This window comes from Cibotium barometz, chromosome 44 (assembly GCF_041138505.1).
Source record: "Cibotium barometz isolate CiBa-2024 chromosome 44, ASM4113850v1, whole genome shotgun sequence".
Taxonomy (NCBI): Eukaryota; Viridiplantae; Streptophyta; class Polypodiopsida; order Cyatheales; family Cibotiaceae; genus Cibotium; species Cibotium barometz.
Window position 1 is genome coordinate 11,468,050 of NC_141089.1, and position 13,773 is coordinate 11,481,822.

At 46.5% G+C, this 13,773-nt stretch overlaps 1 protein-coding gene across 1 annotated transcript in view; it reads right to left on the bottom strand.

Moving 5' to 3' along the window:
* Positions 1-642: 642 nt before the first annotated feature.
* The window catches only part of LOC147612959 (uncharacterized), a 36,238-nt gene continuing 23,107 nt past the window's right edge, over positions 643-13,773 (bottom strand). The window contains exons 2-5 of the mRNA XM_086782236.1: positions 4,230-4,619; positions 3,669-4,032; positions 1,635-1,864; positions 643-1,385 (exon numbers count right to left, since the gene is read on the bottom strand). Of these exons, the coding sequence (XP_086638362.1) occupies positions 1,125-1,385; positions 1,635-1,864; positions 3,669-4,032; positions 4,230-4,619 (1,245 nt within the window). The 3' untranslated portion in view covers positions 643-1,124. The remainder of the gene's footprint in view (positions 1,386-1,634; positions 1,865-3,668; positions 4,033-4,229; positions 4,620-13,773) is intronic.

Here is a 13,773-nt window from a genome sequence, read left to right on the forward strand (position 1 = left end):
TTTTCTCTTGAATGATAGCTTTATTTTCCTTCATATTTTGCACTTGAAGCAAAACTTTTGGTAAACATCATCTTCCCTACGGTTTAGTTTCGACATAACATGTTAATTGATGGCTACCTCTTTGATGTGGTAAAATGCTTTATCTTTATACTTTGAACCATGTTTAATTTTAAAGGAGATGAAAGCAAACTTTGGCCTAAGGTTTAGAGTGTAATCTTCATACTTATATGTGTAAATGACTATTTGTTTAGCTATTCAATTTTGTTTTGTCTATTTTCATGAATACTTATGTGTAAATGACACTATTTGTTTAGCTATTCAATTTTGTTTTGTCTATATTCATGAATACTTAGAAAATAATCTATTAGATATATGAGCTTCTTGCATAGTATAGTGAGGTAATAGCTTTACCATCAAAGGTGAACCATTGAGATAGTGGTGGTGTTTTCAAGTCTAAATTTCTACATAAGATCGGCATCAGTCACCCACATAGCCATAGTGTATGCATCTTAGCACAATCATACAAACAATGATTTTAGTCGCACTTTTAGCAAATGCTTGATGCCTGCTCTTTGACTCACCACTGAAGTCAATGATGGCGTGTTTCGACACGAGCGAAAAGACCTCAACAAACTCTCGAGATTTGTTTCCATGGGTAGATTTGCATAGCCATGAATACTTCTTTAATGGCTGAAGCCTATTAGAAAATTACAATTTTATCTACAAATGAAAATATCCTTTGTAAAAATTACACAATCTGTATTGAAAGCAAGCATAAAGGCGGCTTTGAGAATAGCTCTACCACAATGTCTCATCCATTTATGGAGTATATAATATCTTCTGCCATCCATGGGACTAGTTTAATACTTGAGATGGAGGATGAATGCCAAATGATGTCTCCATTATAGATGATGTATAAAGCATGGACAATGGAGTTCGAAGTATCGATGAAAAGCATGGATTGATGAATTAAGGCATGGATATGTTGCAGATTCCACTTGTATACAGCATGCTGCACACCCCCCACATCCTGTTTTCCCCCAAGGTTAAGGAATGCAGGGTTCTAACCACTAGGCCAAAAGCCTTGCACCCACTAGATTTTGTCCTTGCATGGCATATGCAGTTTATTTTTTATCTTTACAGAGTAGCTTATCATGTTTCTCAATAGTTTCCTGTCTATAGCTGCTGTGACAAAGAAGAGTCTCTTCACAAGCCTTGAGAGCCAAGCTGATCAGCTTCCTCTTACACAGTACAAATGGCACCATTAAATTACATGCAGTGCATGTATCCTTCTCTCGATTACTTACTCTCTTTCCCATCCTGACTGGTCTCATAAACTTTCCTCTAACAAGTTGTGTTATGATTTCTGGTAGTTTCTCCTCATCCTGAAAAATAGTCCAAGAGAGCAACTACAATTTAAAAACCGAACCACTATGATAAATTTTAAAAGCATAGATTGAGAAATGTCTTAAGAAACAATCCAAATGCATGCTCTTTAACTGATGATTTCTTTGTAAAATGCAGGCTGTAGATCAAACCAATATATCCTAAACAAGTCTAGTCATGCCTTATTAGGGAACATGGTAGGAATTTCATAAACTGTATAATAAGATAAAGTTCCTAGGAATACAGACCTCTTCCTTTGGGAATTTCACATGAACCAAGCCATAGTTTCGAGCTCTTGTCCAGTTGAAATGACGGAATTTGATCCCTTCATGAATGCGTTCCACTTGCTCAGCAAAACGCATGACATAATATGCAGACTTTGGTAGTGGCATATTTGCGATCGGACTGGTGGTTAGCTGATAGAAGAGAGTTTCACCAGACTTCAAAATGCAAGAATGCCCACCACAGTGTACATCACCTGCAAACTCTATCCATTGTCAGTAGAATGTAAATTTATGAGCTTCTACAGTAGGCCCAGGCAGCCAGATACTAGAGAGTTCCAAGATAAATTCACAACCACTGGCACTAGATCCCTATGGCCAAGAACTCCCCCACCCCCACCAGCACCCCCACCCCTACCTCCTCTCTCCTTTACATTTGAGAGGAAGAAGGGGTTTGGGGTTTGTTTGTTTGTTTTTGTTTTTTTGGGAGGGGTAGGGGGATTTCACTTGGGCTGCTACTGGATTAATCTTACACGTGCAAATCTGATGATACACAAGGTAGATGCTACGCATGTCTGCGGCTTGTCTTTAATTAACCACCCCCCCTTCTTCTCCGCATCCAGCAAGCCGGACTTATGGGATGGCGAGAGCTGGCTGGCAGCCATGTGTGTGAGGAATAATTCATTAGAAGTGTTTGCTTGTTAGCCGATGTGTCGCCGTGATACAAAAGCACATTTCATTGCAGAAGCTGGAAGGCAATGGCTGCAATTTTTGCTTAAGAGAACACACTAGATAGGTATCTATGTGATCATTAGTCTATAACTCTTTTGCAACATAGATGGATAAGGCTTTTCTCTTACCTTTTGCACATAGACGGATATGTCTTGCATGCCAAGCCCCCCACACCTGCACAATTTTCGTTCAATGCTGAAGTCTACATCCAAACCTTGTTTCCTCTGTCCTCTGCAAGGAAGTGCTGGACTGGAGGAAAATCAGGAAAACCATACAGCCAGCGAGGAGGCACACTGGGCCATGGTTTTGGAAGGTTGTTAGGCATGGCCAAAACAGCCCCTGCCATGCACCCTAGGCTCAGCCAGGTTTGGCCACCCATGAAAGAAATAAAGAGGAAAATTTTTCCTTCTTGCTGGTGATGGGCTGGCTACCGACAGGTCACCACCTTCCAACCACTAAAAAAGGGTGGGATTCCAGACTGTACGTATGACTAGGGACAGTTTCACTGGATGAATCCTTTCAGAATTGGCAAGATTTTATAATAATAAAAATCCAAGCCCTAACCCACCTCCACTTTGGACCCAATAAAGCAACAGGGTATATCACATGCACGGGTTCTTTTCTGAGAAAGGAGTATGACATGCTCTTCTAGGTTAGTTAGTGTAACATGTGCTATCATGGACATGGGATTTGCTATATAACCAGTGGACTAGTTTAGCATGGACATGGTCAAAAGACGCCACTTTTCTGCTTAAGAATGTTTGGTTAAACCAAAGAGGTGATAGCCCAAGTGGTAAACACCTTTGCTTAAGCCAATGAGGTGATAGCCCAAATGGTAAAGGTGTTTGCTTAGGACCAGGTCTTGGGTTCAAAAACCCGCAAGGTAATTCCTTGGCAGCAACGCTTCAGGAACCTGTGGACAGTAAAGAAATGGTAACTACAAGAGGTCTTGGGTTCAAAACCCCGCAAGGTACTTCCTTGGTAGCAACGCTTCAGGAGCCTGTGGACAGTGAAAAAATGGTAACTACAGGAGGATCTTGGGCCTAAGGCTAGTGGGGAAAAAAAGGAGGAATGGTTGGTTAAATTCCTACCCAAAAAATCCAGTCAAGAGTGAATGTGCCAGCTAGTGTTATGTTTGCTACTCAAAAGAAGATAATTTGCATGCTCGTGAGTGAGAGACCTTCATACTACATAGCCTTATTGCCTAGAAGGCAAAAGGCGGGGGTGCAATCCACACTTCTAGATCCACTAAAATGCTTGTTTAGTCTTTAACACTAGCACTTGGTTCATAACTAATTCCAAAATCTCATTCAAGTCATAAGACCTTACCTCCCAAAACAATCACTTCACGGCCTTTTCGAGAAACTTTCCATTTATTCAAGCTTTCAATCATGTCTTTCTGCTCGTTTTTGTGGGCTGACCAGTGCCCTTTGAAATCTTCCAGTCGGTTGACGGTACTAGCAGCAGCATTTGTAATCGATGGAACAAGGAATACAAGAGGGGCAGGTGAACAAACTACCAAAACCTGAACTGTGTGAAAAAGACCACCTTCTCCAAGAGCCTGCTTGATGTCTTCCCATTGTCTAGACCCTAGATATGGTGTTGTATCTCCTTCTTCACGATGAAAGGTCCGTGAGCCACGAATGTCTAGGAACATCAGTCCAACTTTGCCTACGACATGGAAGTGGTGATCCTGCCATTCAAAACATTAGTGGAAGTCGCAAAAATTTGTTTTGTAAAGACTTAAAATGCTTCAAGGAACAGCTTGAGATCCCTCAATCATCTCAGTTTGGTTTAAAAATATCAATTTACGTGTTTGGATGTATGAAAATGCTGCATGCCTCTTTGAGTGGCGTGAATTTCAGGAAAACAAAGTTGTGCCATGTTTACCTTCGTGATTGCCTTCCAATTCGAGAAATCAACATCCTCATATAGCTGTCTTTGATATTCCAAAGTGGCAATCCATGCACATCGAGCAATGAAAAACTCGAGACATTCTCGTCGCCGATCCGATGGATTGTCACCCCAGTTGTCTCGTATTTCATGGTCATCATAGATCATAAGATTTGAACAACGTGCAAGGCATTCTGCAGTGTAAGGATGCTTCCATGTTTCTCTGTAAACTTCCCTGTATTTTTCACATATTTCGTCTTGTTTTAAGTCCCACTGATCCTCAGGCAAATCCTTCAAGATGTCTTTGGCTATTTTGAAGCGATTCGACCACTTGTCGCGGTTCTTTCCAGCCCCAGCATCCAGATGTCTGTCACCATCACCGTAAATCTGTAAAAGTTCAAACTAAGTGAACGCATGCAACAAGGGGACCAAAAAATCATAATTTATACGATAAATATTGAAAAATCATGACAAAATGCCCATCTGGTTGCAGCGGTTAGGATTTAGTACATGGGTCCGCAGGTTGTACGTTCAAATCTGCCCTGTGTGAGCAATGGCACTTGTGGGTGTGGGTGTGGGTGTGGGTGTGGGTGTGGGTGATATCATGTGTACTATTGGGTACATAGGTTCCCAGGTTGTAGGTTCAAATCTCCCGTGTGAGCAATGGCACTTGCAGGTGTGGGTGATATCATGTGTACTTTCGTCAATTTCTTTTTTTAATGACAAAATTGATCGTTAACTGCGTGCTCTCTCCCTCTCCCCCCAGTATTAGCTATGAGGGCTCTCACTTCTCCTCACATAGATACCAGATTATACAAGCACAAAATCTAGTACTTACAAAAGTACTATAATATGCAAAACCAAAGCTTCCAAAACACCATGATCTTTTTGAGCATTACAATACCACATATACAGAAGCCTCTATCTGTTGTGGGTATTGAGCTTTCCCTCTCACACAAGCCTTCAACTCAATGTTTATAGAACAAAAGGTATAATAGGCCCTTCTGGCAGCCCAAAACAGGTACAGACAAAGGCAAGGACAAGGTTCCAGAGGAGGGCAATGCCAAAGTGGCATACATGGTAGTTACAGATTCTCCCGTTTCTTCACAGGATTCCTTCCTTGTGGTCACAGAGATCACTTCTGATGCAGAGGTGAGTGCCACACATGAAGAAATTGAGTGGATTGGTGATAGCGGCGCTTCGGCACATATGACCAAACATTCCCACATTATGGAGGATTACAAGCCACTTTCTTCTTCTGTACGCATTGGAGATGATGACTCCTTACTTGTCCATGGAGTTGGTAACATTTCTTTTGGTTCCTCTGCTGCTTTACATGATGTTTTACATGTGCCACGTATTTCGAAGAATTTGTTTTTAGTGAACATGGCTGCTCGGAAGGGACTTGGCATTTATTTCGATGATGAGGTGATTGATGTGATTGATCGGAGGACTCTTACGGTTGTGGCTAATGGTGTTCATGATGAAGGCCTCTACAAGATTTAATATGCGGAAACTTCGGAGAAGGATCGGTACTTCAAAACTCAGAAAACAGCACTCTTTTCGCGACGGAATTAACGCACAACTGAAAAGACGATGTGCAGAAAAATAGAGAGAGAAGGGGGAGATGGAGAAGGACACAGTATTGGGTCCCAATTACCCTCTGTAGGGCCCCCACCACGGATGGTGTATTTGCTTTATTAGAATGATGTAAATCTGAAACAAATACAAAAGTACTTGACCTTTTCTTGGCTGGAAAACCTGCCCTTGACCTTCAGTCCTTCACCCCTTAGCTTTAGCAAACCCTTGGCTGTCCTGGCCCTTGAATGCTTGAGGCTCTTGGTGAATTGTGAGATGATATGAATGAATTATGGGCTGGGCTTATATACTACTCATATCATGCAGTCGGCTGTCTTCAGGACAGCCTCACGACTGTGTCTTGTGCAATAAATGATTTCACACCATAATAAATGCTGTCCAGCCTGCGCATGTACTTCTGGGACAGCACCAGGCTGCTGGGCATCTGCGCATGGGTGTGGGGACTGCCCCCCACACCTGGCCGACTGGCTGGACAGGGCTTCTACCCCTGTCGGCTGCCTGTCCAGCAGCCCTAGGCCTGGCCGACTGTCCTTCCAGCCCAAGCCATGGCTGGTGGGCACAATGTGGGCCCTCCTGGCCCCTTGGGGGTGGTTCTATACCTCCCCCATGCCCATGCTAATTATGCCAATGCAAATCCTTGCCCTGGGGTAGCCCTATGGGCTGGCCCCATCTCTACATGCAAACTACATGCCTACAGAGGCCTGGCATCCAGTTGCAAACCAGATACTCAGCACATCTGACATCATTCCAGAGGGAGACTCACAGCGCGGACTGGCACTGCTTCATGTGCAGGACAATGCACACCTGACCTCGGACGACTGAGATGGATCCCTGGCTGACTCGTCCCGGACTGGGCTCACATGGGACCAGTTCACCATCCCAGGTCCTGCACCTTCTGTACAGAAATGTCTACGTGGCATCCAAGTGCGGGATGCACGTGACATCCCCTTCTGCTTAACTTGACGGAAGCTGCATAGCCTCCAAATAATCCGTCAATAAAGCCGGATAGTCTTCGAAAAATTCTTTGTCGAGCCATACCGCTTCATGAGTTCCTCGGTCCTGAAACTTCGTGAGGAACTGTCGTAGTCTTCGGCCTGAGCCATGCTTGAAACGGTGCAGAAGGATCTGTTCTGGAACCATTACCTCTGCTTCATCTATAATGTCTGGTTCCGCTTCGTCTTTGACCTCTGAAGGGGGTGGACCTGCATATGGCTTTAACCAACTGACATGGAATACATCGTGCATAGTCCAACTCGGAGGTAGCTTTAACTGCATAGACACCTCATTAATCTTTTTCCGGATGGGGAATGGTCCGAAGCTCCTGAAAGACAACTTTGGGCATCGCTTGCCCACCTGCTTTAATCTTTGCTTCATAATCCGAAGATATACCCAATCTCCTTGCGAAAACTTCATGTCCCTTCGGTCTTTATTGGCCTGTCGAGTGTAGGCCTCTTGCGCTTTAGCCAATCTGTCTTTAACGGACTCTAGAATCTCCTGGTAAGACTCCGTCACTCTGTTCGCCTCCGGTACTGAAGACGAAGTCCTGGTTAACAACGACTGGAAAGGTCTTCCAAACGCTGCCTCATATGGAGTCCTGCCAATAGCTGAAGAAAAAGAGTCATTCAGAACAGCTTGAACTAAAGGCAAAAACGATTCCCACTTACCTTGCTGATCGTGGACATAACACTTCAGCACATCAAAGGCCAACTGGTTGTATATCTCTGTCTGGCCATCTGTCTGTGGGTGGAATGCACTGGAAAAATTCAACTTAGTACCAAAATTATCAAACAATGCCCTCCAAAAATGACTGGTAAACTTGGCATCTCGGTCTGACACTATGGTCCTAGGAATCCCACCAATCGGGTACCAATGCCGAATGAATAGCTGGGCAACATCCTCGGCGGTCACATTGGCCCTGCAAGGAATAAGCATCACAAATTTGCTGAACCTGTCAACAATAATCAAACACTGTGTATTACGCTTACTCGGACTGGGAGGCAGATTTGTGACAAAGTCCATCGAAATGTCTTGGAAAGGACCCTCAGGAATTGGCAAAGGCTGTAACAACCCTATCTTCTTTCCACGAGGAGCTTTCACCTTTTGACAAATGTCACAGCGTTGTACATAAGTAAACACATCACGCCTCATCTTTGGCCAATAGTATTGTCGTTCTAATTTCTCCAGAGTCGAATTCATGCCCCTATGACCACCTGTAATGGCGTCATGGGCATCATGGAGAAGAGCTGCCCGGAATGATTTCATGACACACAGTCGGCCTTTGTAGTAAAGCCAACCATCGCGTATCAGAAAATGGCATGGTCCTGTGGCATCCAATGCCTGTTCCCACTGTGTACCGAATTCCTCGGAATCCGCGTACGTGTGCTTCATGTCTTCTAGTCCTGTACCAACAAGGTCCAGTCTAGTGGTCTGAATCGCGGATACTTGTCCCTTCCTGCTCAAAGCATCGGCCACTGGATTGGCCTTTCCTGGAAGGTACTCAATCATACCACCAAACTGCTGGAATATCTGACTCCAGCGGTGTTGTCGATCACTCCACTGTGCACTTGGCATCGTCTGAATCCAGCGCAATGCCTGATGGTCAGTGCGGACCTCGAAGTCACGGCCATACAGGAAATGTTTCCAATGTTTCAAGGCCTGAATGACTGCTAGGAGTTCACGATCATAGACTGAGTAATTCTTTTCGGCGGGCAGTAACTTACGAGACATGTAAGCTACTGGATGACCATTCTGTTGCAATACACCTCCAATTGCGATGTTACTCGCATCGGTGATCACCTGAAATGGTTCGTCCCACGAGGCAAGGGCTAGACAAGGCGCTTCTGATAAAGCCACCTTGAGGTTCTGGAATGCCTCCAACGCTCGTGGAGTCATTCGAATCTTTTGCCTCCTTGTTTTCACTCCCTTTAGCAGATCGGTGAGGTCTGCCGAGAGATCAGAAAACTTGTCAATGTGGGTGGAATATGCCTGGCATATGCCCACAAATGATCTAATGTCATAAGCAGTCTGAGGTACTTCCCAGTTAACAATCTCGGCCACTTTAGCCGGATCAAGTCGAATGCCTTCGGCACTGATTATATATCCCAAGTAATGTACCTGGAACAGATAAAATTCTGACTTCTTTTCATTGATATAGAGCTCGTTGCTTTCCAGCAACGTAAGGACTTTCTCCACATCAATGTCATGCTGCTCAACTGTAGCTGAAAATATGAGTATGTCGTCCAGAAATATGAACACACACACTCCAATCAACTCCCGGAAAATACGCATCATCATGCGGTTAAATGTAGCTGGGGCGTTCGTCAATCCAAATGGCATAACCACAAATTCATAGTGGGCCCGTTCTGTACGGAAAGCTGTCTTGGGGATGTCCCCCTCAACAATCCGAACCTGGTGGTACCCACTCTTTAAATCCAATTTAGAGAACACCTTAGCGCCATTCAGCCTCTCGAGAATATAGTCAATTCGAGGCATCGAGAATCTGCTCTTGATAGTCAGCTTGTTGAGTGCACGATAATCGACACACAACCGAGAAGACCCATCTTTCTTCTTGACAAATAAGATCGGTGCTGCAAATGGCGACACGCTGGGGCGGATGAAGCCAGCTTGCAACAATTCTTGGAGTTGGCGGTCCAACTCCGATTCCATGGCCTTAGAAAGGCGATACGGAAACTTGCTCGGGGGTTCCGAGCCTGGGAGGAGGTCAATCTTGTGATCCTCCGGTCTGGACGGGGGAAGCTGGGGAGGGAGACTGTCCCGAAGAAAAATCTTCTGGAACTTTTCATGGAGAACCGAGTACTTCTCGGAAGCACTGGCCACCGTCTGGGCTGTCTGGACGTAAATCATCGCACACTGTGCGCCTTTCCTGACTGCTCGCTTAGCCTGCAAGTGGCTTATGAGCGGAAAGTTTGGAATACCTGGCTCACACTTAATGGTCACAGGGGTGTTTGACACATTCCGATCAATCTGGAACGTGTGCTTGTCCCACTTGACATCAGGAAGAAACTTGTGAAACCACTGGATACCCAAAATTATGTCTGCTCCTACAAGAGGGGCAACCATAAAATCACGCACAAACTCTATGCCCTGAATGACTAATTTAGCACCTAGAGCTTCATACTTGACGCTCGTAGTCATACCTGTGCTAAAACCCTCAACTTGTTTGTCCACCGGAGTGAGCTCGAAGCGGGCACGCCTAGCGGCCTCTTCCGTGATCACATCCTCTGTGCTGCCGCTGTCAAACAAGACAACGACTCTCTGGCCACCTATGTAGCCAAAGGACTTGAGCAATTCGTTGCGCTCATACTCCTGGTCATGGGCGCCCTTCTGCTTATCTTCGAGCTCCCGGCTAATAATTGCTCCAACTGAAGCACCGGGGTTTGAAGAACTAGGGGTAGCCGCTGGGGTCTGTGTGGGAGCTGTGCTCACCACGGAAGCTGTGGAGGCGGCGGCGGGCTTTGGAGGCTTCTTCGGACAATCCCGAGAAGTATGTCCTTTTGTGTGACAAAAGTAACATCTACCCTCCTTCCTGTACTGAGCAAGCTCCTCAGCACTCAACTTGCCACCTGTCTTGCCTGCCTCCGCTTTCTGGTCTGGAGTAAGCTTAGACGCATTGTGCGAGTTCTTGGAGCCAGAGGCTCCCGGGCTCGGTCCTGGGGAAGACCCCGTCTGGTTCTGGCTTTTGCCCCCCGAGGTGTTAGCCTTGGGAGAAGCCGGCTGGGAAGTCTTGGGCTTGCCACCATTGTGTTTCATTTCTGCACTCTGCGCAAGCGAGAGTGCGTCCTCAAAGGTGGCTGGCCTAAACATACGCACCTCCCATTGGATTTGCGTGTCCAGGCCATACAAAAACTGCCCTTTCTTGTCCGCATCAGATAAGCCTAATTGTAGACACAAGGTCGAAATTCTATTGGCAAACTGAAGGACTGGTTGCGCGTTCTGACGCGCTCCCCTGAACTCGTCTTCGAGTCGCTCAAGGTAGTGGGGCGGTAAAAACCGCTGCTTAAGGTCACGGACGAACTCGTCCCACCCATAAGCTGCCATACCGGATCTGGTGTGGGCATGAGCCCACTGAGTCCACCAAGGAATGGCCTCACCTTCCAAATACCAACTGGCTAAGATCACTTTGTCAATATCTGATTTCCTAACTACGGCAAAGTAAGCTTCAAATTGATGTAACCATGAATACAGAGTAGTGGGATCGAGTTTACCATTATACTTACTGAAGTTCATTTTCTCGGGAAAATGATTCGAGGGCGCCGCCGGTGTCAATCTGGCGTCCAAAGCTCGGAGGTAACGCTCGTGTTCCACTCGTCGCATGGCTTCGTCTTCTCGTTGTCGAATCTCCAATGCCCGTATCTGCCTCTCAAGCAAGGAGCTTGACTGCGGCTGTGACCCCTCGAGAGGGTCCCTGTGACGAGGATCTGGTATCTGGGGTACGGAAGGAGAGGGAGGAGGAGATGGAAAACGCGACGCTGGAGAGCGAGAACGCTCCTCCAGAGCCAAAATCCGCGCCTTCTGCTCGTCCAACTTGGTTGTCTGGTCTGCGATTGCTCGCATCATCTGCTGGAACATGTCTTGTACACTCAAGCCGGGTGCCCTAGCTGGGCTGCCTGGTGCACTCTGGTCCCATGGTTCTGGTTCTCTCTCGTCGCCAAGCTCGCCATAGCGGGAATATGCAATTCCTTTCCGGAACGCAATCTGACCATCCACTATCTGTGTGGGAGACTTCCGGAGGCTTCCGGAGGCTAAAAACCAACCGTCCTTCGAGGGACAGGAGTCACTCCGAAAGGGGTAGTCCACCGGCGTCTAAAAACCAACCACACGAGCGAAAAAATTTTCTGGTTTTCTTTGCTGAATCTTCGTCCTTGAAGTAGGCTCTGATACCACTTTAATATGCGGAAACTTCGGAGAAGGATCGGTACTTCAAAACTCAGAAAACAGCACTCTTTTCGCGACGGAATTAACGCACAACTGAAAAGACGATGTGCAAAAAAATAGAGAGAGAAGGGGGAGATGGAGAAGGACACAGTATTGGGTCCCAATTACCCTCTGTAGGGCCCCCACCACGGATGGTGTATTTGCTTTATTAGAATGATGTAAATCTGAAACAAATACAAAAGTACTTGACCTTTTCTTGGCTGGAAAACCTGCCCTTGACCTTCAGTCCTTCACCCCTTAGCTTTAGCAAACCCTTGGCTGTCCTGGCCCTTGAATGCTTGAGGCTCTTGGTGAATTGTGAGATGATATGAATGAATTATGGGCTGGGCTTATATACTACTCATATCATGCAGTCGGCTGTCTTCAGGACAGCCTCACGACTGTGTCTTGTGCAATAAATGATTTCACACCATAATAAATGCTGTCCAGCCTGCGCATGTACTTCTGGGACAGCACCAGGCTGCTGGGCATCTGCGCATGGGTGTGGGGACTGCCCCCCACACCTGGCCGACTGGCTGGACAGGGCTTCTACCCCTGTCGGCTGCCTGTCCAGCAGCCCTAGGCCTGGCCGACTGTCCTTCCAGCCCAAGCCATGGCTGGTGGGCACAATGTGGGCCCTCCTGGCCCCTTGGGGGTGGTTCTATACCTCCCCCATGCCCATGCTAATTATGCCAATGCAAATCCTTGCCCTGGGGTAGCCCTATGGGCTGGCCCCATCTCTACATGCAAACTACATGCCTACAGAGGCCTGGCATCCAGTTGCAAACCAGATACTCAGCACATCTGACATCATTCCAGAGGGAGACTCACAGCGCGGACTGGCACTGCTTCATGTGCAGGACAATGCACACCTGACCTTGGACTCATGTGCAGGACAATGCACACCTGACCTCGGACGACTGAGATGGATCCCTGGCTGACTCGTCCCGGACTGGGCTCACATGGGACCAGTTCACCATCCCAGGTCCTGCACCTTCTGTACAGAAATGTCTACGTGGCATCCAAGTGCGGGATGCACGTGACACAAGATCACCAACTTCTCTTCTCATATTTCTTCCTCGGAATCTCATCTTCATCAGCTTTTCTCTCCCTCCCATGCCTTAGTTTCTATTGCAGATACTTCTTTGTGGCATTCACGTTTTGGTCATGTGCCTATTGCCGCTCTGCAAAAGCTTCATTCCAAGCAACTTGTTAGTGGACTTCCAGAGTTGAGAGCTCTCCCACACATTTGTTCCTCTTGCATGATGGGGAAACATCACAGGGAGTCCCTTCCAGAAGAGGCTACACATAGAGCTACTCGGAGACTTGAGTTGATCCACGTAGACTTGGCTGGCCCTATGGAGGTTGAGTCCCTTGGTGGGGCCCGTTATTATATGCTCTTGGTGGATGACTTCACACGGAAGGTATGGGTGTGTTTCTTGGCACGCAAATCTCATGCATTTGCCAATTTCAGGTCTTGGCTTCCAATGGTTGAGAACCAATCTCAAAGCAAAGTTTCATTCTTACGAACTGACAATGGTGGTGAGTTTGTACCTTTTGATGAGTTTCTTACTTCTAAAGGCATCCAGCGGCAGACGACTGTTCCTTATACTCCTCAGCAAAATGGAGTAGTGGAGCGCAAGAACCAAACAGTGAAGGAGACGGCTCGATCCCTCTTGCATCATGCGAGTCTTCCTCCCTCTTTCTAGGGTGAAGCTGTGGCTACCTCAGTTTATCTCATCAATCGCTCTCTCACAAAGGCGGTCGATGGGAAGACACCAGAGGAGGCGTTTTCTGGACATAAGCCCTCCGTCTCACACTTACAAGTTTTCGGTTGTGTTGCGTTTGTACATGTGCCAGGTCAAAAGAGGACTACACTTTCCCCAAAGTCGAAGAGGATGATCTTTACGGGATATAGTTCGAAGTCAAAAGGATACCGCTTTTGGGATCCTACGTTGGAGGACATCATCATATCTCGTGATGCTCGCTTTGATGAGACCCTCTTTGG